Source organism: Hylobates moloch, unplaced genomic scaffold (assembly GCF_009828535.3).
Source record: "Hylobates moloch isolate HMO894 unplaced genomic scaffold, HMol_V3 SCAFFOLD_16, whole genome shotgun sequence".
In the NCBI taxonomy this organism is placed as follows: Eukaryota; Metazoa; Chordata; class Mammalia; order Primates; family Hylobatidae; genus Hylobates; species Hylobates moloch.
Genome location: NW_026652291.1, coordinates 32,636,605 through 32,663,787, shown reverse-complemented (window position 1 = coordinate 32,663,787; position 27,183 = coordinate 32,636,605). Strand labels below are relative to the sequence as shown.

The window sequence follows — 27,183 nt, the reverse complement described above, 5'->3', positions numbered from 1 at the left end:
CCATTCTTGCATTCCTAGAATGCACTCCATTTGGTCAGAGTATATTATTTATTTGATATACTGCTGCATTCTGCTTTCTAATATTGCATCTTGAATCTGTACTAAGACTTGAGCTCGATCTATAATTTTTGGACTATCTTTTATTAGGTTTCAATTTTATGGTCATGTTGATTTCTAAAAATTAATTGAAGAGTTTTGCTGCACGAAATTGGACAAGCTGTAGCTCTGTGCCTTTTCTTTTATCTGAAAATGAGGACAACAGTACTTATCTTGAAGGATGGGTAAAGGGATTATAAATAGCATTTGCAAGCAGCTCTCTCAATACCCGGCACATAATAGATGCTCAATAAATGGTAAATGAGGGGCAAGGGCTATCAGCATTTTTTGCTGCATCTTAAGTACTGGATCTTCCTGAAAAGAGGGACTTTGACCCTTGCCTCGTATTATAAAATCTGGCAATTGGTTGGACTTCTTTGTTAAGGCAAGATGAGAGTCTGAAATTCAAGTTGGTGACCCAGTGACTATAAATTCAAGTCCCAATGTTTAGCTCCCACTTATAAGTGAGAACATATGGTATTTGGTTTCCTGTTTCTGCATTAGTTCACTTAGGATAATGGCCTCCAGCTGCATCCATGTTGCAAAGCACATGATTTTGTTCTTTTTTATGGCTGTGTAATATTCCATGGAATATACTAAACACTGGGTACACACAGACATAAAGATGGAAACAACAGATGCTGGGGACTCCAAAAGGGGGACGGGAAGGAAGAGGGCAAGGCTTGAAAAACTACCTGTTGGGTACTATGTTCACTATTTGGGTGATGGGTTTAATAGAAGCCCAAACCTTAGCATTATGTAATATATGCATGTAACAAACCTGAATCTAAAAAAATAAAAAATTAATATAAATAGGCCTATCATTGGCTACTCACATTCATATATTCTCTCTTCCTCTCTCTCATAAATATTATTAAAAAAATAAAATAAAATAGTGCTATGCATCTCAATTCCATGTGACTCAGGAAGCTGGACCCAAATTGGCCCCTGAGATGCACTCTGGATATGCTTGTGGCTTTTTCTATTTAGCTTTTTAGATAACCTGAAGTTAATACACAGCAAATTATGGGGTCATTGCATATAAATCCATTTAGTTGCCAAGCATACTGTTAGTAAGGAATAAATGCTTATTAAAAGTAATGATAATGATATCAGTATTTACACAAAGAGGCCTCAGCTGCCTCTGCAGATCCCCAGTATAAACTCACAGCATTTCACTTGTGCCATTTTGTTATGTCAGTCATCACTGTTGCTTAATCACACAATTTGAGGATCTTAATGGTCATTTGGTCTATCTAGAGAAGGGTTTTATTCCCACTAACTCTAGAAGGCTGTTCTGGACAACTCCACTGATAGGGAATTCACTACCATTCAGAACAGGCATTTCTCCTTTAGACTCCTTGAATTATGGCTATGTCTGCACTATGTCTCTTAAGGACAGTTTCATATCAATTTCATCTTGATATCAACAACTCCACCTTACATATTGACATATACATACTACGCCTTCAAAACATATTTGTTGAGTGGCTCATGAATGAATACAGAACCACTTTGTGGGAAGGCCAGGAGATGGGGGAAGAGGCAAGTTGTAGAATCTAATCCTTCTACCACATCAAGCTCAGACTAATTGTTCTTAAAAATCTACAAAACCAAACCTAAGCAAAAAGCTCCATCTCCTTCCCCAACATGGTAGAAAGTAATAATGTTTAGAGCAAATCCTTTTGCTAGAATAGAGATTCTCAAACAGTGGTCCCCAGACCAGCACCATCCACATCTCCTGGCAACCTGTTAGAGATGCAAACTCTTGGGCTCCACCCCAGACTGACTGAATCAGAAACTCTGGGGGTGGGGCCCAGTGATCTAGATTTTTAAAAGCCCTCTAGGTGATTCTGATGCACACTAAAGTTTGAGACCCACTGGGCCAGAAGGCTGGATCTATTTAGGCTTGACTCCACCCACCCTATGTCCACATGCCCTTCTTGATGGATGGCTGTGGCAGGCAGGGGCAGGACAGGCAGCCTTGAGACCTTTGTTCAGTTATTAGCAGAATCAGGACCAGACAATACATGGAGGTCCCAGAAGCCAGACTTCTTCACAAAGAGCCCTCTGGATGGAGCTCCATTTTTAACCGGGTATTTGTACCATGTCATTCTTCTATCACCAGGTCTTCAATTCAAGAAATATTTATTAGACACCTAATATGTGCCCCACCCTGTGCCACGAGAAGGACAAAAATGAACAAGCCCCAGACCCCACCGTGGAGGAGGTCGCAGTCTAGCAGAGATCTGCTGGAGGTGGAGGTGGGTTGGATACAGGGTGAGTCCGTGCCAGGCAAAGAGGGACATCAAAGAGGGGACAGGAAACTGGCTTGAGCGAGTGGGGTACGGCTTCCCAGATAAGGAGCCCCTGACATGAGCAGGACTTCAGCAGGCAAAGGGGGCTCAAAGCACATGCAGTTATCACCTCTGCGAGCTGCGAGAAGTCTAACAAAGTTGAAGAGGTGGAGCAGTTGGGGTGGATGTGAGGAAGAATAACAGAAGAAGCTGAGCAGGGCTTTATCCCGACAGTGGGGCAGCCAGGAGAGGATTCTCTCCTGAAGACCAACTTAAGCAGATCGACATGTTAGAAATACTGCTTAAGATTGTAGAGCAGAATATGGATTTGAAGGTGGTGAGGGGCTATTTCAATTGTTTATCTGTGCAACAATGAGGACTTGTGCATGGAGAGGGAAAATGGAGTGGGAGAGGGGTTAATGAGAGAACCTGGTGGAAGAGGGAGTGAGTAAGAAAGCAAGGAGGAACGCAGAAAGACTAACATGGCCTTCCTGGCCATGTCCCACCCAGCCCCGTCCACCTCTCCAGCCTCTTCTGACACCCCGTTCTGCCTCCACGCAGCCCTCCTGCTCGTTGGCTTTTCGTTTATTATAGATTTCTCTTCCCACCACAGACTCTTCACACAAGCTCTTTCCTCTGCCTAGAATGTCCCCATCCCCAATTTGCCTGATTAAGGTCTAATCATCCCTCTGATCTCAGTTCAAATGTCCTCCCCCAGGGAAGTCTTTCCAATCAAAATTACAACCTTAGTTTTTTGCCTTCCTAGGACTAATCATGTGTCAATGCAGACAGTCCACAATTTACAATGGTTTGACTTTTGATTTTTCAGCTTTACAATGGTTTGATTTTTGATTTTTCAGCTTTACAATGGAGTGAAAGCAATACACATTCAATAGAAACCATACTTCAAGGACCTATACAACTGTTCTGTTTTTCAGTACAGTATTCAATAAATTACATGAGATATTCAATGCTTTATTCTAAAATAGGCTTTGTGTTAGATGATGTTGCCCAACTCTAGGCTAATGTACATTTTCAAAGTAGGATAGGGCTGGGCGCGGTGGCTCACACCTCTAATACCAGCACTTTGGGAGGCTGAGGTGGGAGGATCCCTTGAGCCCAGGAGTTGAAGACCAGCCTAGGCAACATGGTCTCTACAAAAAATACAAAAATTACAAAAAAATACAAAAAATACAAAAATACAAAAAATACAAAAATTAGCCATGTGTGGTGGTGTGCACCTATAGTCCCAGCTACTCAGGAGGCTGTAGTGGGAAGATCACTTGAGCCCAGGAAGCAGAGGTTGTAATGAGCTGAGATCACACCACGGCACTCTAGCCTGGGTGACAGAACAAGACCCTGTCTCAAAAAAATAAAATAAAAAAGTAGGCTAGGCTACGCTATGGTTTAGTAGGTTTGGTAGGTTAGGCGTATGACATGCATTTTCGACTTAGGATATTTTCAACTTATGATGGGTTTGCCAGGACATAGCACTACCATAAGTGGACAAGCATCTGTATGCGTCTCTCCCACTAGCAGCAAGCATGGCAGGCGCTGTGTATCCACAGGTGCTGTGTCCCGATGACCAGCACTTGTGGCAGGTGCTCAATGCCAACCACGGAAAGCAAAGAGATGCCCATGTTTCTGACGTGGGCAACTGGGTAGAGGGATGAAGGAGGAAAACCAGATTTAAAGAAGGAAGAAAATGAGTTGAGTTCACCTGAAGCTTGAGAAAGAGACGTAGATTTTGGAGCTGGCAGGGTGGCAATGGATGTTATAAGTATGAGGAAAAGTATCAAAAAGAGATTGTGGAGAGACAAAAGAGAGGTGCCTACACAGGATAGAACTCAGAAAACACCAGGATCTTAAGAAACTGGTAGAAAAAGAGAAACTGATTTTTTTTAAATTTGTTTAGAAAGGGTTGAGTGTGGTGGCTCACGCTTATAATCCCAGCACTTTGGGAGGCTGAGGCAGGAGGATCACTTGAGGCCAGAAGTTCAACACCCACCTGGGCAACATAGCAAGGCCCCATCTCTGCAAAAGACAATTCAAAATTAGCCAGGTGTAGTGGCATGCTCCTGTAGTCACAGCTACTTAAGAGGCTGAGGTGGGAGGATCACTTGAGCCCAGGAGATCGAGGCTGCAGTGAGCCATGATTGTGCCACTGCATTCCAGCCTGGGTGACAGAGATTCTGTCTCAAAAAAAAAAAAAATTAATAATCATTAAGAAAAGCTCACACAGGAGTGAGCAACATAAGCCAAAGGAATAGGGTTTCAAGACGACAGTAACAATGACACCACCAGTCACAGCTCCTGCTAACAGCTATTGAGTGTTTACCATGGACCAGGCCCACTCCAAGTGCTTCAAGTAAATTGACTCACAGCAACCTGCATCCCCATTTTAAAGAAAGATGAGGAGATTCTGCACCGAGGCAGAGCCACAGTAATAAATTAATCAGATGCCTGAGAAGGGTCAAGAAGGTTGGAGACTGAGAAGAGATCACTGGATTTGGAAACTGGGAAGCTGCCTTAGCAAGAAGAGAATCCGCAAAGCCGAGGAGCACAACTGCAGGGTGCTCCGAGAAATGAGGAAGTGCTGACGGGGCCAGCTGTGGGAGGAGGAAAGAGGGAGGTTGGTGGGTGGAGGGGAGCTTAGGGTCAGGGGAGACTGGGGTGGAGCCTGTGTTTTACCAGCCTATTCTGACTCCCAAGTCTTAGTCCTTGGAATGATTTCATCATAGGGGCAAGAGGAAGAGTGAAGACTTCCAAGATTTATTTTAGTTGGATTGCATCAGGATCAAACTGCTTCATTACAATGGAAAGAAACGTCTTGAAATCCTGCTTTGACTGGCTTAGAAAAGCCAACACTGTTTCTCCTTCTGTGTTTAATCATGTCTTCCTGTCACTGCAAGCACCGTGGGCCAGCTCCGTGAGCCTGTGACCTGTGCATCCAGACAGGGTCTGAGTTCAGAAAGGCCCCACGCTTGGTTTAATGCCCTGCTGTTGGCATCTTGAAATTCTTAATATTTATTGAACAAGGGCCCCCGCATTTTCATTTCGCACTGGACCCTACAAATCACGTAGCCAGTTCTAGAAGCCTGTTGGGTTCAGAGTGGAGATCTGAGACTAAGTTACTCCAAATAGCTGACCTGATAGTCTGAGAGCTGCCAAGGTGAACCCAGGTCCCAACCAGCCCTAAGTCAGGCATAAAATTCCCTTCTGAAATAATCTTGAAAGTCTGGCCAGAGTGATTAGCTGCTCAGTAGTCATCATCTCAGTGCCATCAACCACCCAGGCCTGGCTTCTAGATCGGCTCTGCCCTCAGAGAGGCAGAATCTGCAGCAGGTAAGTGGGCAGGCTGGATCTGAACTGCCTGGGTTCAAGTCCCAGCTCCGCTGTTGACTCTGTGATCTTGGGCAAGTTACTAATCCTCTCTGTGCCTCAGCGTCCTCTCTGTAAAACGAGGTGGATCATGACAGCACACCTGCTCCCCGCAGAGAGACCCATATGAGGGAATGCATTTAAAACAAAGCCCAGCTCATGGGGAGTCATGGCTGTTCTCAGCTGCTCTCATCACCACTGCTGTCAAAGTGGCCCAACAAAGAGAATAAACCCCAAAGTGGGGAGTTATTTCTCCTCTGAAGTCTGGAGTGGAATAGCAAGGAAAAGAGGGTGGGAAAAGAAACATTTTGAAAATAAAGTACTGGAACCATCTGCTCTCCTTTTATCATGTCGGCATTCTCACTCTGGAAATATCTGTCGTGCGGAATCAGCCTGAGCCCCAGGAGTGCTGAAGCAGCAGAGAGGGCCCTGCCCCATCTTCCCACTCTCCTTCCCCGGAGGCAAGCGTTTTTGCATCATGCACCTTGAAGCCACCACTCCTGGGACGTCAGCCCTGCCTGTGCACGACCTAAGGTCCTTCTTTCCACCTTGGCAGGCGTGCACCTGGATTTTGTGTTCCTGGCACGGTGCACATGGGGAGCAGTGGCTGTGACAATAAGGGAAGTCCAGCTTGCCTTCTCTTTCTCCTTCCCCCTGGAGCGGATCCATCTGTCAAGCTGCAGAAGGAGTGTTTGCCCACTTCCCAATCCAGAACTGGATTCTGCATGCAGGACCTCCTGTCTGGAGTTACGGATGCCTTCAGTGCTGCTCCAAAATATTTACTGCACGCCCCCCACCCCCTTTAATCCTACTCTACTCACTCCTAGTCTGGGCGGGGGTCAGGGGGAGCGGGGAGGAGGAGGAATCAGGGGCAGCTTGTGTGAACAAAGCCGCTGCAGCAGACAGCAGAATCCTTCCTGCCGGGTAGAAGCGGCTGCCTTCCCCACTGATAACTTAATGACTCTGGCACATTTTCATCAGCCCAACTTGGAGCACACAGTGGGTATCTGAGCCAGTGGTTTCCGAGAGACTGAAAGCAGTGACTGAAGGCAATTACAGGATGAGCAACCCAGAGACAAAGCCTGGGCCCTGGGAGTCACCAGCCAGTCACCAGCCACATCTTATTCCCAGCTCTGCCCTGTGGCACTGACATACAACCCTGAGGACACCACTTCCTTCTCTCTGCAGCTGGACTCCCTCATCTGTCACCCAGACCCCACTGTGCCTGTCATCTGCCGGTGCCTCCAAGGCAACACACCTACCATCAGGCAGCACCCATTCCCATGCAGAATCTCACAGCTCAGGAGGCAAGGATCCCCATTCCACAGATGAAAAAACTGAGTCTGGGGGAGTTTAAGCAATTCTCTGGATGGCACAGCCAGAGTTTGAGCCCAGGTCTGTCTGCCGTTGAAGCATGTGACTGAAAGGTGCGCTGGTGAGTCTCTGCTTGGCACTGCCTCCCTCCCCATCCACCCCAGTGGCCTGCTTCACCCATGCTCCCTTGCTCTCGGCAAGAAGGAGGCACCAGCAGGAGAACAGAGGGTGGGAAGAAAAACATGTGGGGACTTGGGCCCTGCCCTGCTTGGGCACTGTGCTATACAGGGACTGTATAGGGGCCCACCTCCAAGACTCCAGTCCTGCCTGGCTCTGGGAACCCCATGTCTCCCCTGCTCCTTGGAGCTGGGGATAGGGAGGGCTTCCCGCTCTCCCTGTCAGCACCTTCATCTTGCCCACACCTTCATAATCACTCTGGCATCAAATTCCCTTCCATCCAGCCTTTCTGAGTGGAATCCCACGTCCTGCCAGATACCATTTTGACACATATTCACACCCTACCAGACCGGTTCATAGAAGTTTGGGGCCACCAACACCTCCCAACGACCCTCCGTCTTCCCTCTGCAGAACCATCTGGGGGATGGAGGAATTCCTACAACCAATTCCCCTGAGCAGGGAGAAGCCCCAGCTGAGAAAAGCCCTGTGTGACTCCCAGATACAAACTCAGATCGGGATAAAGCCCAGGAGATACTTCCAAAAGCCACCTGCTCAGACTGGGTACGCAGGGTACAGTTGTTCATCCCACAGCCACTTCAACTGGCCAGGCTTTTCTCAAAAGCCAGCAGTGGATCCAGCCCCCAGGTGGGCTTCTCCTCCCTCCCCTGCCCTTGAAGCTCAGAGGCCAGCAGACTCAGTGGCCTTCTAGAGACCGGGGATCTGGCCCTGGGTCTGATTCTAGCCCGCTATGCACCCTTGGACATATTCATACCTTTCTGGGTCTTGATTTTCTCATCTGCAGAATATGGGGGTTGGATCAGATGATCTCTAAGTCCTTTGCATTCTAGCACTTCACAACTCTCTGTAGGTCCTGAAGCTATTATCTCCTCAACTGTGATAAGAAAATGATGAGGCTCCCAGGGGCTGGCTCTACCCACCTCCCCCCACCCCACCCTGCACGGTTGGCAGCTGCCATCCCGTGGCTTCATACGTTCTTTCAGGCCACCCTTGATGCTTATTTTAAGCTGAATTCCTTTGGATGGAGACACAGGGGATTGGGGGTAGAGGTGGGGTAAAACACCCTGATTTTTCACAGCCACATTCCTTGGGGCCTGCCGGTGACCCAGGATCTATCAAACTCCAGTGACCCAAAAGTCCTGTGTCTTCATCAAGGGAGAGTGTCCTGCTTATTTTGGGAATTTAGTAGATGTGAGGAAGAACAGAGACAAGCAACCAGACTCTCGTTTCAAAATATTCTATCACCTGATTTCTGGATCCTCAGCAGGGGAATGCAGAAACCCCTAAAACCAAAGCACTCCATGTGTTATGGGAATGTTTCCTGCCCTGCTGAGAAGCCAGGTAACAGAATGCAGGTGAACTCGGGAGGCTGCCTTCTTGGGTCAGCTAATTTGCAATGTGACCTTGGGGAAGTGACTTAATCTCTCTCAGCCTCAGTTTCCTCATCTGTAAAACAAGGGCAATAACAGTTTGTAGCTCATGGGGGCAGTGTGAGAACTGCAGGAGTTCATCTTCTTACAATGCTCAGCCCAGTGCCTGGCACACAGCACATGTTCAACAAACATCAGCTATTTTTGATCATTCATTTAACTTGATCAGACGACTCCCCTAGATCCTGCAGCAGCTAGGGCACAGAACACAACTGGGGCCCTGGCTTGGGTGTTAAATAAGTACCTTTTCTTGATTCGGTATAAAGAAAATAAACATTTATTGAAAATATCTATGAACCAAGCAGTGAGCTAATTGTTTTTACACATTGTCTCATTGAACCCTCTTGGAAACCCGCTAAGGTTAATATTATTGTCCTCACCTAACAGACCAGAAAACCAAGGCTCAAAGTGGTTTTGTGATTTGCCTGAGGTCGTGGCTAGGAAGTGACCTGGTAAAGATTCAAATCCTAGCTTTCTGACTCCGGAGCCACTTTCTTCCAACTGCCATCCCTTGCAGGCTGGTGTCTTTGATTCCTGATTCTAGTGAGTCCTGCGTTAGCATGTCCTCAATGAGCTTAAATTAAGAGTGAAACCAAATTCTCTTTTCACTTTTACAATAAAAATAATTTAAATAATAAATATCATTGTCAACATTTCTGGGGAAGGTAAAAAGAGAAAGGTCAAAAATCAGACCTGATTACCCTAAGCTGAGGCAGCCCCCAGGCTTCTGGGAATCTTGCTAGCATCCTCTCAAGATCTCTGTACACCTCCCATGCCAGGACATCAGTGCGGCCTCAAATGCTGAGCAGGCTTTATTTGTGAGTTCCAGGCTATCCAGTGTGATTCCCCGCCCCCTGCCTGAGGTAGGCCTTCTTCCACCTACAATGTCAGTGTAAGCTCCTCAGTTCCTTTGAGGAAACAACAAATGTCCATTAGCATCTGTTAGACGTTTCTGCCTGGATTCCTGCCATTTCCACCAACTCATATGTCAGTTTCATCACGCTCCCAAAATTACTTCCCCTTTTAGGCTATTCCGGTTAAGCTACCCCTTGTGTCTCAACGACCCAAGTGCAAGATGTCAAGAGTCATCATTGCCACCTCCCTCTCTCCTCTCTCCTGCTCTCCACACCCTGTCCATCATCTACCGGGTTCTGTGAATTTCTCTTTCATTAAGTCTTCCTTGTCTGCCCCGTCTATTTCACTCCTGCTCTCACCACCATCCAGATTTCATGTCTTCTCCTAGCTGACTACAAAAGGCTCTTCTCGGTCATCAGACTTCAGGCTTTCCTCCCTGAACACTGAATCCTACAGCTCAACCTTCCTAGAGATGTCCCTAGGATTGTCATGAATTACCACTGACCATGCAGGCCAACCTCTAAGCCAGGGGTCCCCAACCCCCCGGGCTACAGACTGACACCTGGGCTGCACAGCAGGAGGTGAGTGGCAGGCAGGCAAGCGAAACTTCATCTGTATTTACAGCCACTCCTCATCACTCACATTACCACCTGAGCTCCACCTTCTGTCTGATCAGATTAGATCTCACATTGGATTCTCACAGGAGCACAAACCCTACTGTAAACTGCACATGCAAGAGATCTAGGTTGCACACTCCTTATGAGAATCTAATGCCTGATGATCTGTCACTGTCTCCCATCACCCCCAGATGGGACTATCTAGTTGCAGGAAAACAAGCTCAGGGCTCCCACTGACTCTACATTATGGTGAGCTGAATAATTATTTCATTATATATTACAATGTAATAATCATGGAAATAAAGGGCACAATAAGTGTAATGTGCTCAAATCATCCCAAAACCTGCCCCCCACCCCTGGTCCATGGAAAAATTTTCTTCCATGAAACCAGTCCCTGGTGCCAAAAATCTTGGGTACTGTGGCTCTAAGCACCTCAGCCTGATGTTCCCAGCAACCCTGGTCTAACTCTGTGCCCCCAGTCTCCCTACCCACATGCTCTGGGTTAGTCGAGCTGAGCCTTCTTCTTCCCTGGTATGCACATCCCACATTCCCTTCTCCAGACATTCATCAACAGTTTGGAAGCACCACTGTGCTGGGGCTGGGCTGCAAGTTGATTCTGGCCTGGGCCCTGCCCTCAGAAGGCTCACAGTCCAGCCTGAGGGAGCAGAGAAACAAATCGTCATCACACAATGTGGGAGGCAGCCTATCAGGAGGTAGGCACAAGGTACCAGCAGCTTCCGGAAAGGGGGAGTGATAGTGTGTGTGGTGGGGGAGGGAAGGAGAATGAGAGAGAAAAAAAAAAGAGAGGGAGAGATGAATGACTGGGATCAAATCTTGGCTCTGTCATTTATTCACTGTGGTGACCTCAGGAAAGTTAATTAACCCTTCCTCTCCCCAGTTTCCTTATCTGTAGGATAGAGATGACCAAAGCATCCATCTCACAGCACTTTTGTGGGACTTAAAGAGTTAACACAGATGAAGCCAACAGAATATTCCAGGTCTATCATATAAGTCAACAAACTTCAGCATTATCATTATTACCACTTCCCCCTACCCCTGGGCACACCCATCCACCTCTGGGGGCCAATAGGATCAATTCCATCCATGTCCCCCCTAAGGGCCTTCTTGGCATCCTGGGACTGCACCCTCTGACACAGCAGCCCCTCTTCATGTGACCACTCCCTGCCCTGTTCCTTCAGTGCTCACTGTCCCCTCAATTAAATACTGCCAGGCAGTGTGCTACCTCCTGCGCAATATCAGCCTTTCTCCTTCCAAGTATATTGGAGAAAGAGAAAATAAGAAGACCAAGGTGGGGGAAACCTTTGTCAAGCACATGCCATGTGCAAAGCTTTTTATATACATCATCACAGTCAGCTTTCCCACCGTGCCCCATCCCCACCACACACCGGAGGACACGGAGACTCCTGCAGCAAGACGACTTTCTCGATGTCACAGATAACAAGCAGCAGAGCCACTCCAAAGTCAGGACACATCCTGCTTCACCCAGCTCTCTGCAACCTGCCAGACCCATCAGGCTCCTTGCTTTCCTATACTCCCCACCATGACTCAAAATAAGAGAGATCAAAGGCCATGCACCAGGCCCTGCAGCCTCACAGCTGTACTTCTAGGAAACAATAAAGCATTATGCAAAGGTATAGCTGGAACAGTGCTTTTAATAGTAAATGGATATTAGACTGTCTAAACAACTAACAGTAGAACATTGAGCAAATTATGAGACTTGTCCATAAGCTGTGGCACATCTGCATAATGGAACACTATACAGCCCTAAAAACTATGTCATAAAATCTATTTATTGACACAGAAAGATGTTCCTGATGTATCACTGAGTGGGGCAGAGGGGCATTAAAATGGTACGTATCATTTCTTAGTCGTCATCTGTGTGTGTGTGCATGTGTGTGTGTGTGTATAGACAGAGACAGAATTAATCCTAGAATGGAATACAGCAAAACAAAATGTAAGTTATCTCCAAGGAGTGAGATTATGGGTGACTTTTATTTTTATTTATTTTTTTTTTTTTTGAGACCGCGTTTTGCTCTGTGATCCAGGCTGGAGTGCAGTGGCACGACCTCAGCTCACTGCAACCTCCACTTCGCATATCTGTAATTCCTGATTATTCTGCAATGAACAAATACTATTTCCATAGAAAAAGTTATTTTAAAAAAATAATAAAAAGCACCTCTACAATTGTTAATATCTACCCTATTATGGGTCATCTAAACAGAAGTAGGAATTGTCATGAAGTTTGCATCAGGAAACAGTTAGTGGAGAACAAGGTTGTGACTGAATAGAAAATAACTCCAGAGGATGTGGGTCACAGCCCAGAGAAGGCAGGTGTAGGTTAGAAGGTCAAATGCCAAGATGCGAGCCCTGGAGGAGAGGAGGCGGAGATACGAGGGTCTAGGGACAGCAAAGAGAAACTCCACCCTCTCCCCAGGCCTGCCTCTGGCCAGTCCTGCCGGAACACCTGCAACCTGCGTCCATGACACAATGGCATTTAAATATTTAAACAGACCCAGCTTTGCTGGAACGGCGCACTCAGCTCCAGGGATCAATCCCATGCCACAAGCCCCGCTCTATAATTCAAGTTTCTGGGGGCACCAAACCTTTCCTACTCTCCCCCAACCCACCCCCAACCAAGGACCTGCAAGACAACTGAGTGATGAGACCAGCTTGCCTTCCGCGACAAAGGCAGTGAGCCTGAAGGCCGCGTTATTGGCTTTTCCACTGCAGCTTGAAGTGAAAAGCACGTGAGCCTTAAAGAATATGGGCCTTAATGCCCTCAAAAAAAAGCTTTTTTTTTTTTTTTTTTTTTTTTTTAGCAAAACTGCAAGAGTCATCTAACTCTCTCTGCTGCACTCCGGTAGGGGTAAAACCAGGGTAGTTTGAAAGATGTTGAGGCCAAGCAGATTTTCTGGGACTGCCTTGGGTTCAAGCTTTTGTCTGTCCAATCCACAGATCCACCCATCCCATCGCACCTCTTGGCCTGTGGCACAGTTTCCCGTGGTATTCCCCAATCCACTGCTCCCTTCATGTCCTCCAGACATCTTGCCTCCCTAGCAAAGAGCATCATTGTTAAGCTGCTGCCTGGGAAGAAAGGCGCCACTGTGAGGGGAAGGAGTGCTGATCAGGGCAGTCTGGAGGCCCAAAGGAGGAGCCATCCCCTCATGGACAAAGGAGGAAACCAGTGCCATAGCGATGGAGGTGTAGAACCAGGACTAGATGTCCAGCCTCCTCCTCCCATCAGCCTGATACCCTTCTCTCTGAAGTACACCACTGCCAAGAAACAAGACACTTTAGAATGGAAAGAGACCCTAGACGCTATTCTGATACTACCCCCGCTGGTTGTGGCAACACACTCCCCGACTGGGTTTCTAGAAGGGAGGCAACAGGGTGAAGTGGCCACACAACTGAAGATGCACATCTGTAGGGTGGAGGTGGTAGAGACCAAAGACTTTGCTGAGACAGAGGTTGCCTTGAGAGGACCCACTCCTGGTGTGTGACACTGGACGTGACTTAGGAGTGAGTAATGCTTCTAGGAGGGCTTTAGCCACGTCTATTTGCCTTTTGTCACTAATCTGGCCTAATGCCCTAGTTGGGGGGAGTGATTTTAATAGATTTAAATTTAAAAGGCTGCAAATCATATAATTCATTCCATCCTACTTCAGTTGTAATTACTACCTGACTCCAGCCTGCCAGGCTGATGCCTAGAAATTGCCCATCGACAGCGGCCAGGGCTTCACCTCATAAGTAAGTTGTGCGTGCTCATTAATTAACTTTGAAAACGTTTTTTCCGCAGCCCTCAAGAGAACCAAACTCCAGGGTAGGAGAGCATATGTAAGGGGCAGTTAGTATGGAAGATGTCCTAGGGTGGGGCGGTTCTAGAGTTGAGGACGCTGGGATCAGATCCCAGTGTTTACATCCTGGATCCCAGCTGTGTGACCATGGACAAGGCCCTACACCTCTCTGAGCCTCAGTTTCTTCACAGTAAAGTGAGGTCAACTGTCCCTGCCTCTCCAGGTTGGTGTGGGGGTTTACAGAGATAATCCATGTGAAACACTTAGCCTAGCGCTCTACACACCCTAAGCACCTACTCACAGGAATTAAGACCATGATTCAGAAAACCCTTCGAGGAAAAAAGAAAGCTTCCTACACTGCTTCCCTTGTGTCTAGCAAAAGGGCATATGCCTGCTTTGCTCCTCCCTGCATGGCTAATGCTTAGAGACAAAATGTTCTCCCTGAATATCACATCGTCATCACCAACTTCTTTTCTATGATGTTTCGTGAACAAAGAAAATGGAAAAGTGGGTCTCTCATCAGGAGTCTGCTCCAATGACGCTAACAGAAAAATTTGGGCTTGGGAGCAATTAGGAAGAGAAGAGGCAAACTCCTGAAATGACTTTTAAACTTTCTAGCAGCCCAAACCCAAGGATTCCTTCCACATGCCTGTCCCCGGTTATCATCCCGCCTATAAAATGGGGCTAAGATACTGTTAGGATTTAAAGCAATTAAGTGAATTAAAAATCAAGCACTGGATAGCTGAGCTGTATATCAATGCGAAATAAATGGAAAGAATAGATTCTAAGGAGACCAACTAAAACACTGATGCAAGCCAGTGGCAACCTGCCTGGAGAATTCCTGGAGACTCCAGAATGTCCAGATGCAAAAAGCAGAAAATAATAAGAGCTGAGCAGTCAGGAGCCAGAAGCCTTCATGTTTAAATGAAGTAGACTTGTCACTGTCAAAAGCCAGTATACACAAGAATCCCCTGAAGAGCTCTCAGAAAATGCAGGCCCCTTGGCCTTCCCTCCAGTGATTCTGATACCGGAGGTCTGATGTGGAGCCCAGGAATCTGAATTCTAAGAAGCGTCTAGGCATTGCTATGCAGCTGGTCCAGGCCTACACTTTCACAAACACCAACAGCCTTTTCCACAATGTCCTATTCAGTTGCTTTCTTTGTGCATAAGAAACACTTTTCCTTAAGCAAGAGATTAAAAGGGGAGGAACAGAACTTTAACCCTTAAGCTTGGTAAACTTTCAAGGTAATTAAAAGAGACTGGTTACTTGCTAGAAAACAAAGCATTCATACATCCATACACCATGGATTGGGTAAAACATAAATCATGTTCAGGTGATTTAACGTTGCTCTGCGATGGAAGAAATTCAATGACTGAGTAAAAGGCATCAAGCAAACTCTCTATCACCTGGAGTTAGCAGCTACAATAACATTCAAGCCACCCATTTTGAAAAGGAAGCTTGGAGCAAGAACACATAGGACCACTATATTCAGGAATGCATTCCAGGAAGGGTTAAATAAATCACATCAGAATATAGCTTATTACCACTCCACATAAACCCAGAAAGGGGTTGGGGTCCAAGGTGATCTAATATTTTCATAAATAACTTGAAAGATGGAGTGGGAATTATGCAAATCACACCATAGATGATACAAAAATGGCAGGGATGGCAAATCTGTGGAGAATGAAATTTAACTACTGGGCAATGTCTTTAAATTTGCCTTTATTGAATCTTGTATATTGAAGTCACATATTATTGGATCTGTTTATTGAGACTCAATGGGACCAAATGCAGAGTGATTTATGGAAGAAGGAATAATCAAATGCATAAGGAGAAAAGAGCATGCACCTGGAGAGGCATCAACACTGGGGCTGGGACGGGCTCCAACTAGTAAACTGTTGAGAGGGTGGACAGGGCATAAATAAGGAGATACGTCTGCTGCTCTTTGAGCCACCTGGACTTGATGCTACTTCCTAGGAGTGCCATGCTTAAGTGTAGACCTGGAAGGGAATTCCAAGCAGGGTGCCACAGAGACTATGTGGTGGGGCCCTAAGTCAACCAAGAATATATGGGATGTTCAGAAGGTCTCCCAGATGGACAAAGCCGTAATGTGCCTATTCGTAGGGGAAAGATGCTCAAACGACAAGGGGACCTGTAGGAGAGAAAATCTTCAGCTCCTATTAAGGAAAAACACTCATTCGAAGCACAGCTGGCATCATGGAAGAAAGGGCAGCTTATGGTAACACCATCCCTGGGGACGCTCGAGGAAGCGGCCAGACACCTCTCTACTTAGGATGCATTAGAGATTATTAAAAGCACTCCTTGTCCAGTTTGGGGGTGGGGGGTTGGGCCTTGTGACCTCTCCAAAGGTCATTTCTATCCCAAAGGATCACATGTCCGAAGGGCACCAGATAAAAATAAAGTCTATTAATCACCGAGCTGCCACACAATTTCCTAAGAGAGCCAGAGCAGAGAAGGGCAATCGACGGTGGCCCCTGCTCCACCAAGGGAGGGAGAGGAGGCAGAACGCATGCAGACAGAGCCAAGAAAGCAGCCGCTGAGACTTCCAGAAAGCCTGCCATCAGGCCTCCCAGGCGCTACAGGGCACACAGAAGGCAGGAGAGAGCCTGTGCGGAGGGCATCGAGAGAAGCAAACAGCACTGAGAGTCCCGAAACAAAGCCACAGGGACTCAGGAGACAGCGTGTGATGCAAGCACTTTGCAGAAAGAGGGGTGCCCGGTAAGAAAGGGATGCCCACAAAGGGCACTTCATGGAGATGATCCACAAGGAGGCAGAAGTCAGAGGCAAAGGTGGGAGGAGAGGAACTGGGAGGGGGGTGAAGTCGGAGAAAAGGGCACACAAGTGTGTGTGTCTGGGAGTCCATGGGATTATGATTGGCTGGGAATCCAATGAAAGCTGTAGAGATAGAGCAAAAAGGGATCCCTCTGTCTATGGTAGCAGACAATTACATATGAAGATAAAGCATTTTAAAAGAGGAACAAAGGGCTGGGTGCGGTGGCTCACACCTGTAATCCCAGCACTTTGGGAGGCCGAGGCAGGAGGATCACTTGAAACCAGGAGTTCAAGACCAGCCTGGGCAAGACCCCATCTCTACAGAAAATTTTAAAAACTTAGCCAAGCATAGCGGCACAGGCCTGTAGTCCTAGCTACTGCATATGCTGAGGCAGAAGGATTGCTTAAGTCCAGGAGGTCAAGGCTGTAGTGAGCTATAATCCTATGATTGTACCACTGTACTCCAGCCTGGGTGACAAAGCAAGAGCCTCTCTTAAAAAATTAAATAAATAAAAATGAATAAAAGAAGAATGTAGTAGCAATGCCCCAGTTCCAAAGCAGTTGTTGGCATTCTTGATAGATGTGCTGTCAGGCCAAACACAGCTAGAAAGCCCAAGGTGGTCTGAGGGCCCTTCCCAGCCCATGGCCTAGGGCCAGTCTCTCAAGGGTCAGCATGCTGGGGCTTCTACATATCAGAGCGAAACTGAACGCCATGTAGGAAGCAAGACCCAGGCCAAGGCAGGCACCTCCTGGTGCTGCCAAAAGGCATCAGACCCCATGCCCTGCTCCCTCCTCATCCTGGACTGGAACTGCTTTGGGGTGGAGACGTTACCTGCAGGAGTCATCTCAGGAATGGCATCTGCATGGAGTATTAAGCATCCAAATGGGAGTCATGGAGTTTGAGTTCTTCTAGCAAAATGTTCTCCAACCAGCTGTCACCCCATTGGACACAGAACAACTTTTTGAAATCAAAAGAGGGCAGTGAAGGGGGAGACAAAAGATACCACCCCCAGCGTGCTCCCTGGGCCCCCCCACCCCACCTCGCCAGCTCTCTCCCTGCCTTCAGGGAGACTGCAGACCCTGGCGAGATGGGTGGGACACCCAGAGGGAGACCCATGCCAGGGTCCTTCACTGCCATCCTCGCTGCAACCCCTTCCCTCCTATGGCGAAGCTCTGCATCCTCAGAGAGGAGAAGATGGCAAGTGAAGATCATTAGGAGTGTGGTGCTGAGGGCTGCCCTCCCACAGAATGAGCAAATGGTACCCAGTACGGTGAGAAGATGACTAGGGCACAGGTTTTCAATCTGCCACCCAGTGCTCTGCTGTCTGGAGCTGACCACATTCCTCATCAAGCTGCAGGTTTCCCGAGGTCCACCCACTGCCCTGGCTCCCTGCAACTCCCCTCCCGTGGGCTCCCCAGCTCTGTCTGCACACCCTAAACTCAGGAGCCAGCCAGGCAGTCGCTTGTCCAAAAGATGTTTCTGAAGCAAGCAAGAAAGTCTGGAGATGGATCGAGGGCCATTTATTAAAGTAAGTCATCGTCATAGAAAGATTCATAACTTGCCCTACCTAGGACAGGAGAGGAAGAGGGAAAGGAAATTAAAGGGAAACAAATGAAAAGCCATGACGAGCCAAGTACCTTTGTCGGAGGGTTTTGAGTTATGCTTTTGTTTGTAACTCTCTGAAATACAGAAAGAAATAAAGGATGAATCTTAAAGGAGACAGAATGCGTGAGAGAGCCAGAGGAGAGCCACGCAGGAGGCATGGCAGGAGGTGGGGGCGCAGAACTGAGGGTGGGGGCCACCCCAGCTGGCTTCCCCTCTGCAGAAACCCCCCGGGGCAGCAGCGGCCCAAGGAAGTGGTGACTGCGGTGGAGGCGGCAGGCGGGTAAGCTGGGGTGCAGACAGAGAGGAAGAGGTGAGCACACACTGAGGCTGGTAGGCGGACAGCCAAGGAAGCACAGGGAAAGGGGGCCTGGGGGCAGGGGCAGAAGGAGGAAGGAAGGTGGGACCAGCCCATACTTACTGTCACAGACGTAAGGTTTGTCGTGGTCTTCCTGAGAGGCAGCGTCATGCCTCCTCCTGCCCCCCGCAGAGCCGCGAGCCTGGGGAGACATTGGGGTATGGGATGCTTGTTACCATGGTCATCACTACAGCTCCGGAGCATGCGCTCTGCAAGCTCCTTACACCATCTTCATCCCAACTTTTGGGCCAACACCAGTCCCATCTTACAGGCGAGGAAACTGAGGCCCAGAGAGGTCAGGGGATGTGCCCCCAAATCACTCAGTTGCTCACTTGTATCATCTCATTAAATTTTCACAACTCCAAGAGGTGGTTTCTACTAGGGTCCCCGTTTTACAAATCAAAGGACTGAAGCGACAGAGAGGTTAAGGAGCTTGCCCAAGGTCATTTGGCTACTCAGGGCAGCCGTACTGAAAAGCCCTTCTCTACCAAATTCCCACACACTACCGTGCCACTGAGGCCGCTTCCTCCTGCTCCTTAGCCTCCTAGCTTCACTGACACAGCTGAGGATGACAACCCCAGGCCCCTCTGCAGACCAGCTGATGCATGTATCAGGAGCAAGGCCTGATGGGGGCAAGGAGGCATAATTGTAGTTGTCTTCCTAGGTTTCTGTGTCCATCTCCCCAGTGTCCCAAGAGCCAGACAGTCCTGACATCCAGGCCCAGTGCACGAGTGTAGATATAGGGGGGCTCCTGCCACCACCCCATGCTTGGCCTACTCAGCAGGGGTGGGCTTTGGCTAAGGCCTCCCTGTGTGGTCTGCCTTGGGCCTCCAGCCAGTGATGAAGACCTTGAACCCCATGGTCTCCTGGGCTGGACTTCTGATACCACCACCCTGTGTGAATCTCCCAGGGTGGCGGTGGAATGAGCTCTACCTTCAAGAATCAAAGAGCCCAGTCAGAGAGGTTGCTGGCAGCTCTGCATCCCCAGGGCGGTGGTGACAAGAACACAGCGAGGTTTATTTTTAAACCTTTGTAAGTCCCACACCGGTCACGTGTGTAGTACCCTCGCCTCTCCAGGTCATTCTTTGGTAATGAGTAGCAGTCAACTCCCAACCAAGGAAAGGGCCTGTCGGGGTCTTTCGGGACAGAGAGGAAGGGGCAGCAGGTGAGGAATAAGACCTGGCAGCAGCCTGGGGTGCAGGGGAAATGGGGCAGCCCCTGGGGCCTGGCTTGGAAAAGTGGCCGTGGGGACTTGATGGTGGAAAGGCCTGGGATACTCTCACACACACACACTCACACTGTGCACACACACACTCCATGCACACACTCATCAGGGGCTTCACAGTGGAAAGGCCTGTACCCTAGGCCTGCAACACACACACTCAGAAAACACACCCACTTCCCAATCAACACCACCTGCCAAGCTACCACCTCTGCCACCTCCTCAGCTTCTCTCTCTCCAAAACAAATTCCACTTCCTCCCTCCCTCCCACTGGTCTCCCTCCCCACCCCACCCCTGCAGCGCTGACAGCCAGCAGCCCTCCTCCCCTCACCCTCATTACTCAGAGTTGACCCCAAGAGGGATCTGTAGGTGCTGGCAGTCACCCCGGGCACTGACAGGCCTCCTGCCTGCCCGCACTGCAGAGGGTGGTCACCCTCAGCTGCCCTCCCCCTCCACACCCCTCTGTGAAGCCAGGGACAGCTTGACATGCAGCCCGCAGCCCTGTCACAGCAGCCTCTGAGCAGGTGAAAGCAAGTCAAGCAGAATGACGAGGCAACAGCAGACTGGGGAAGGGGCTCTGGGAGACTAAAAATACCTCCAGGGGGAAGGGGAGGAGTCGAGCAGAACTGGATGTACGAGGGCTTCTGGGGGAGCTGCCAGCAGGAAAGGGAGGGTGCTGTGGGAGCCAGGTTTTCATCTCCTGCAGCAGGGCTGACTGGCAGAGTGACTCTGTGCCACACTCCCTTTGCCTCAGTTTCCTCAATTGCAAAATGGGGATCGTGTCTATAGGGCACTTCAGGGGACATGCAAGGGACTCTTCCTGAGGCAGTAGCACTCTTAGGGTCTCTTAGAAGATCTCAGGTTTGGAAACTCAGAATCCTACTTGTCCTGCTGAAATGTCACCTCCTCAGAGAAGCCCTCCCTGACCAGCTTACATCCACTCACACCCTCTCCATCGTTTTCTTTCCCCTCCCGTTTCATCATGGCACTGAGCGCTGTCTGGCATTAGATTATACCTGTGTTGGTTTACAAGTTGATTTTGTCTCCCCTACATGGAGAGACAAACATGGTGGAGACCATGTTTATTTTGGCCACCACTATTCTCAGAACCTGGCACAGGGCCAGCCACATAAGAAGCACTTAATAAACATTTGCCAAATAGATGAATCAATCAAGGAGGCAGCGAGTCAGTCATCTCTGGTTCTTCTCCTCCTCTCTCTGTATCCAAATGCTATTGTTTCTTCCTCCAAAGGCCTTCTAGGCTCTGCATTTCCTCTCCATTGCACACCCTAATCCAGGAGCTCATCGACTGACCCCTGAGCTGTTCAAAGAACCCACTAAGGGGGATCTACCTCCACATTGCCCCCCAGTCCACCCTAACGGGGAATCTACCTCCACACTGCCCCCCTAATCCAACCCACAGGACTTTCAGACCATTAGACAAAGGGATGAAAGACAGGAGCCCATGGTCATAGGTTCATGCATTCACACATTCATTCATTCATTGCCATCTACAACCCCCTTACACAGCCAGTGGCAACCTAGTGCTGATCCCCTCGGGTTCACCCCATGATCGTGCTCTCCTCTGCCCATGCACATCTGATCCAGGCTTTGCCCTTGCTAACCTCCACTCCTCCAAGAATCTTCCTCTTGCCACACTAAGGAGTGAAAAGAGCATCCGCTTAAAGTCAAATAGACACAGGTTGAAACACCAGCTATGTGTCTTGGGCAAGTTACTTCTCTAAGCTTTAGTTTTCTCAACTGTAAAATGAGCACACCAACACCTATATAGCAGAGCTGTTGAGAGAGTTTGAGCTGGGAGTGTGAAACCACAGGGGACAGCACTAAGTCCACAGGAAGCACTCAACACATCATTTCCCTCCTCCTTGCCTAGGCTGATCTCTCTCCTCTGAACTCCTGTTGCCTTTGGTTAGTGCACAGTCAGGTGCCTGCTGTTTCTAATGGTATCATGGGTATTAGCATCTTCTTCCCAGTTTGATTCTAAGGTCCTTGAGGGCAAAAATGACATTCTGTACTTTATTATGACCCCCTAACACTTAGCGCATAGCGTGCAAAGCTCTTTTGCATATAGTACGTCAGTTAATTCCTACAATACCCCTATAAGTTAGACCAAATAGTGTTATGATTCCTATCTGGCCCTTGATGAAGCAGGTTCTCACCTGTCCACAGTCCCAGGGCCAGCAGAAGGAGCAGGACCTAGGTCTCCAGGCTCTGTTATAGAAAGCTTTGAAGGTGACCAGCCAAAGGAAGCCAATCCTCCTTCCCCAAGAACTGCCCACCCTACTTCACTCCTCCCTACCCGCATTCCCACACTGCTAGGCCATGGCAGCCATGAGTGTACCACATAGCCCTGTCCCACTGGCCACAGTTGATTGGCTGGCTCGGGAGTAGTCACCTGATCCAAGCTGGGCCAATCAGATCCTACCTCCAAGAGGTTTAGAATTAGAAAACAGTGACCCTCGTTAGTATAGGCCACTTGAACTGAGGGCCCGTACATTCAGGAGCCTTATGGGGCCATGTACACACGGAAGCAGGAAGAATGAAGGAGGGTGAAGTAGAGGCCAGAAACTACCTGGGTTCCTTACTGTTTCCCAATGCTAAGTCCCTGCCACATTCCTGCTCTTCCTGTGGTTTGGATCTTCAAAGGTTGCTCAAATTTGGGGCAGTGGCCTGGCAGCTTTTCAAATCCTTCCCATTTTTATTGAAGCTGAAAGACCCTTGACTAGGACAGACTCGGTCCCAAGCAGAGAGCTAGATCTTCTATATCAGTTGTTCTCAAACAGTGTGGCCCAGGAATCCTGGGGGATCCCTGAGTGTCCTTTCAGGGACTCTGCAGTGTCTGAACTATTTTCATAAGAGTCCTAAAATGTGATTTGCCTTTTTCACCCTCACACTCTCACAGGCATCCAATGGAGTCTTCCAGAGGCGACATGACATGTGATGATGCTGTCACTGCGTGTGTATTCTCTAGTTTAAAATTTGTTTTATTTTCCTTTTAAATATTTTTTATTGGGCCACCTCTTAAACCACAATAGGTTCAGAGAGACTCCCTTTTTCATTTCTAAAATGGCAAATATCATTAGTGATATGAATATCACTGGCTATAACCTGAATAACAGCCTTTGGGGGCTCTCAGTGTAAGGAATTCCTGAAATCAAAAAAATTGAGAACCACTGCTCTACACCCTTGCTTTTTTATTTTTTTATTTTATTTTTTTGTGTGTGAGACGGAGTCTCACTGTGTCGTGCAGGCTGGAGTGCAGTGGCTCAATCTCGGCTCACTGCAACCTCCACCTCCCGGGTTCAAGAGATTCTCCTGCCTCAGCCCCCTGAGTAGCTGGGATTACAGGTGCATGCCAGCATGCCCGGCTAATTTTTCATATTTTCAGTAGAGACGGGGTTTCACCCTGTTAGCCAGGATGGTCTCAATCTCCTGATCTCGTGATCCACCCGCCTTGGCCTCCCAAAGTGCTGGGATTACAGGCGTGAGCCACCACGCCCGGCCTTTTTGTTTTTTTGAGATGGGGTCTCACTCTGTCACTAGGGCTGGAGTGCAGTAGCACAATCACAGCTCACTGAAGCCTTGACCACTCAGGCTCCAGTGATCCTCCCACCTCAGTCTCCCAAGTAGCTGTAACCACAGGTGCACACTGCTATGCCTGGCTAATTTTTTCGGAGATGAGTTCTCGACATGTTGCCCCCAGGCTGGTCTCAAACTCCTGAGCTCAAACCATCCTCCCACCTCGGCTTCCCAAAGTGCTGGGATTACAGTTGTGAGCCACCGCACCCGGCCTACACCCTTGCTATTTAAAGTGTGGTCCTGACACCAGCAGCTCCAGCATCACTTGGGAGCTTATTAACGAGGCAGGAGCTCAGCCCCCACCCCATGGACCTACTGCATCAGAATTTGTATTTTAACAAGATCCTCAGGTGCTCCATATGCACCTAAAGTTTGAGAGGCACCTGAACACCATAGTACATAAATAAATACTTCATGATTGATTGATAGTTGATTAATTGATAATACTCACATGGATGACTCACAAGAATCTCATGAATTTTAAAGAGCTTTGACTTCCTGGGCTGAAGTTACCATAGACACAATTATTAATTGTTGGGCTCCCCTCACCACTCAGAGAATACCCATTATCAAAGTTCCAAGAGTTATTCCCTTTGCTTGTACCCTCCTGATAATATCTAGGTAGTATGAAGCACTCAAAACTTACTGATGAAGAAACGGAGGCCCAGGGTACTTATACAATTTGGCCACCATCACAGAGGTTACATAATTCATCCAACATGTAGTAAGTGGTAGAGCTGGAATTTGAACTTGCAGGGTCTAAATTCAAATAAAGCAGAGCCTATTCTGTAATCCCTACCTTAGCCCTGGCCGCCTCAGTGAGCACACAAAGCACCTGAGGGCTTGTCAAAGTGCAGACTCTAATTCTCATTAATCTAGTGTGGAGTCTGGGCTTCTGCATTCCTAACAACCTCCCAGATGATATTAACGCCACCATCCAGAGACCACACGCAGAGGTGTCAAGACTTAGACTGCCTCTAGGTTCTGACAAGACAAATGGGCATAGTTGTTCTCCAGTGCCAGCAGCAGCTGGAATATACCACTTGAAGGGTGGGCAACAAGCTGGGCATGGTGGCTCATGCCTGTAATCCCAGCACTTTGGGAGACCCGGACAAGAGGATCGCTTGAGGCCAGGAGTTCCAGATCAGCCTGAGCAACAGAGTGAGGCCCCCATCTCTAAAACATAATAATTATAAAAATAAAGCGTGGGCAAAACAGCTGAACTGAGGCTGTGAGTGCAGCAGCTTCACAACCCCAGCACAGGAGACTTGCTCACAGCCTTCTGGGTCCTTCCATGGCTCCACACATGGGTAACACGTCCACAATATCACTGTACAACATGGAGCCATTCAGCTGCTGCTTGGCCAGTATCTGGTGGGCCCAGAGCCAGTCTAGGCTCCATCCCGCCTCCTCACTGTGTTCAGGCCTCTCTCATCTCCCCTACAGCTGAAATATGACTTTTCTTTCTCTTTTCCATCATTCAATCATTCATTCAACAAGCTAATCATTGGCTATATGTTGGGCCCTGGGCCAGGCATGAAGTCAGAGGAGAAAGCACAGACCTGTGTTCAAACCTTAGCCTCTTCCTTACTAGGCTGAGCGACCTTGAACAAATTGCTTAACCCCCCTGGGAGCAATAGTACCAACTTAGGGAAATGAAAGAAGTTCGGACCAACAGAAATACAACGTGAGCCACACTCATCATTTTAAAATTTCCAGCAGCACATTTTTTTTAAAAAAAGAGATAGGTGCAATTAATTTTAATAATATATTTTAGTTAACGACATATCCAAAATACGATAATCATTTAATCAATATAAAAATTAAGAATGAGATGTTCTGCATTCCTTTTTCATACTAAGTCTTCAAAATGTCGTGTGTATTTTACATTGACAGCACATTTCCATTAGGACTAGCCACGTTTTGAGGACTCAGTAGCCACACGTGGCCAGCAGCTGCCATAATGCACAATGCAGAAATAGAGATGGTAGTCTAAAGCACCTGGCACAAAGCCATCACTCTCTATGTGGTAGCTCTTGTTATACAGAGCCCATCACACTGCCTGGTTTACAGGAAGTACACAGTAAGTATACATGGTTGCAGTGACTGCTGATGTTTTCACAGACACCCAATTCATATCTACTGACTGCAAGCTCAATCTTCTAAATGTAGGTTGGGGAGAAGGTGTGAAGAGGACCATTTCCCACACTCGAGTCAGTTTGGTTGGGGTGAGAGAAGGAAAGGAAGTGGGTCTGGACATACACAGCTCTTTGGGAGTTCACAAAAGGCCCAGGAAGTCCAAGCTCAAAAGTCTCCCTTAATAATGGAATTTGATTTTCTTTTTAATATTCTCCCCTCCATGAATGGGTCTAGGCCAGTTTATCAACGGCTGCAAAAATCATTAGGTAAAAACTTGATGAGGAACTATATAAGGGAGAGATCAGGCTGACAACACTCAAATCTACTGATCAATTAAAATACCACTCAAAGCAGAACTGGACAGGATATGCCCCTGATGTGATACAAGAAGAACCTATCACCATCTAGGAAGGATTCTTGCCTCCCCCCAAGAAATGTTTGTACACACGTACACAAACACACACACACACACACACACACACACACCTTGAATCTAAGCAAGTTTCTAATCAAACTACCAGTTTTCAGGAAACACAGAGGATGGAGAAAGACATTAAATACTACCCTCCCACCACTTCTAGAATGTGAGAAGTTCCACAAGACAAACAACCCAAATTCTTCAACAAATTAATGGCATGGAGAAAAAAAAATGTGTGTGGTGGGGTGCAATACAGAAGAGAATACAGAGGAGGTATGCGGTGGAATCCAAGAGACTTCGGTTTCAAACAAACCAACTATAAAATGGCATTTTTTGACAAAGGGGGAAATGATAAGGGACTAGATAGTAGGTATTATAACTATTATATTATTGGGTATGATAATGATATTTGTTAAAGACACACATTGAGATATGTGTCAGTTAAATGATAAGATGTCTAGAACTTGTTTTCAAATACTCCAGAAAAAAAATCGAACAAACATAAATCAACAAAAAGTAGGAGAAAAGAAGAGATGAGCCAAGATAGCCAAAATCTTGCTAAGTGACGAGGCTGGTCCCAGCTGTACCAGAGGTGCACCATCAGAGAGCTGCCCGCCTGGCCCCTGCACAGGCTGCACAGCCCCACACTGCGACAGGCTGGAGCATCTCAGCTCAGTGTGTGCGGCACTGGCCGACGTGCAGCAGCCGCCTGGGCACTTGCTTCTAATACAATATAAAGCCCTGCCCCAGAGCTCCTAAAGCAGAATTTCTGAGTGGGGTCCTGGGAATCTGCATTCAATAAGCTCTCTCAGTGATACTAATGTCTGCTGAGGCATGAGAACCACGAGAGTGGAGAGCCCTGCCATGATTATCGTTGGCTGCAAACCCACAGAACGCCCGGGACTAAGTGCTTATCCATGGGAGGGGTAAAAGTCCCGCCTAGAGACTGAAGGGGTGAGATCCTCAAGCCTGAGAGTCAATTCTCCAGGTGGACAGCAGCAGTTTACTTCTGGAGGTCCCCCTCCACCTGGTTATTGTCACATGCCCTC

The 27,183-nt window shown here is 47.9% G+C and overlaps 1 protein-coding gene across 3 annotated transcripts in view; it reads right to left on the bottom strand.

Moving 5' to 3' along the window:
* Window positions 1-27,183, bottom strand: part of DPF3 (double PHD fingers 3) — a 281,914-nt gene that overhangs the window by 79,951 nt on the left and 174,780 nt on the right. For all 3 annotated transcript variants that reach the window (XR_009210195.1, XM_032179261.2, XM_032179258.2), the window contains exon 6: window positions 18,819-18,897. Coding sequence is in view for 2 of the 3 variants with exons in the window: in XM_032179261.2 (XP_032035152.1) it covers window positions 18,819-18,897 (79 nt within the window). In the remaining variant the exon portion in view is untranslated. The remainder of the gene's footprint in view (window positions 1-18,818; window positions 18,898-27,183) is intronic.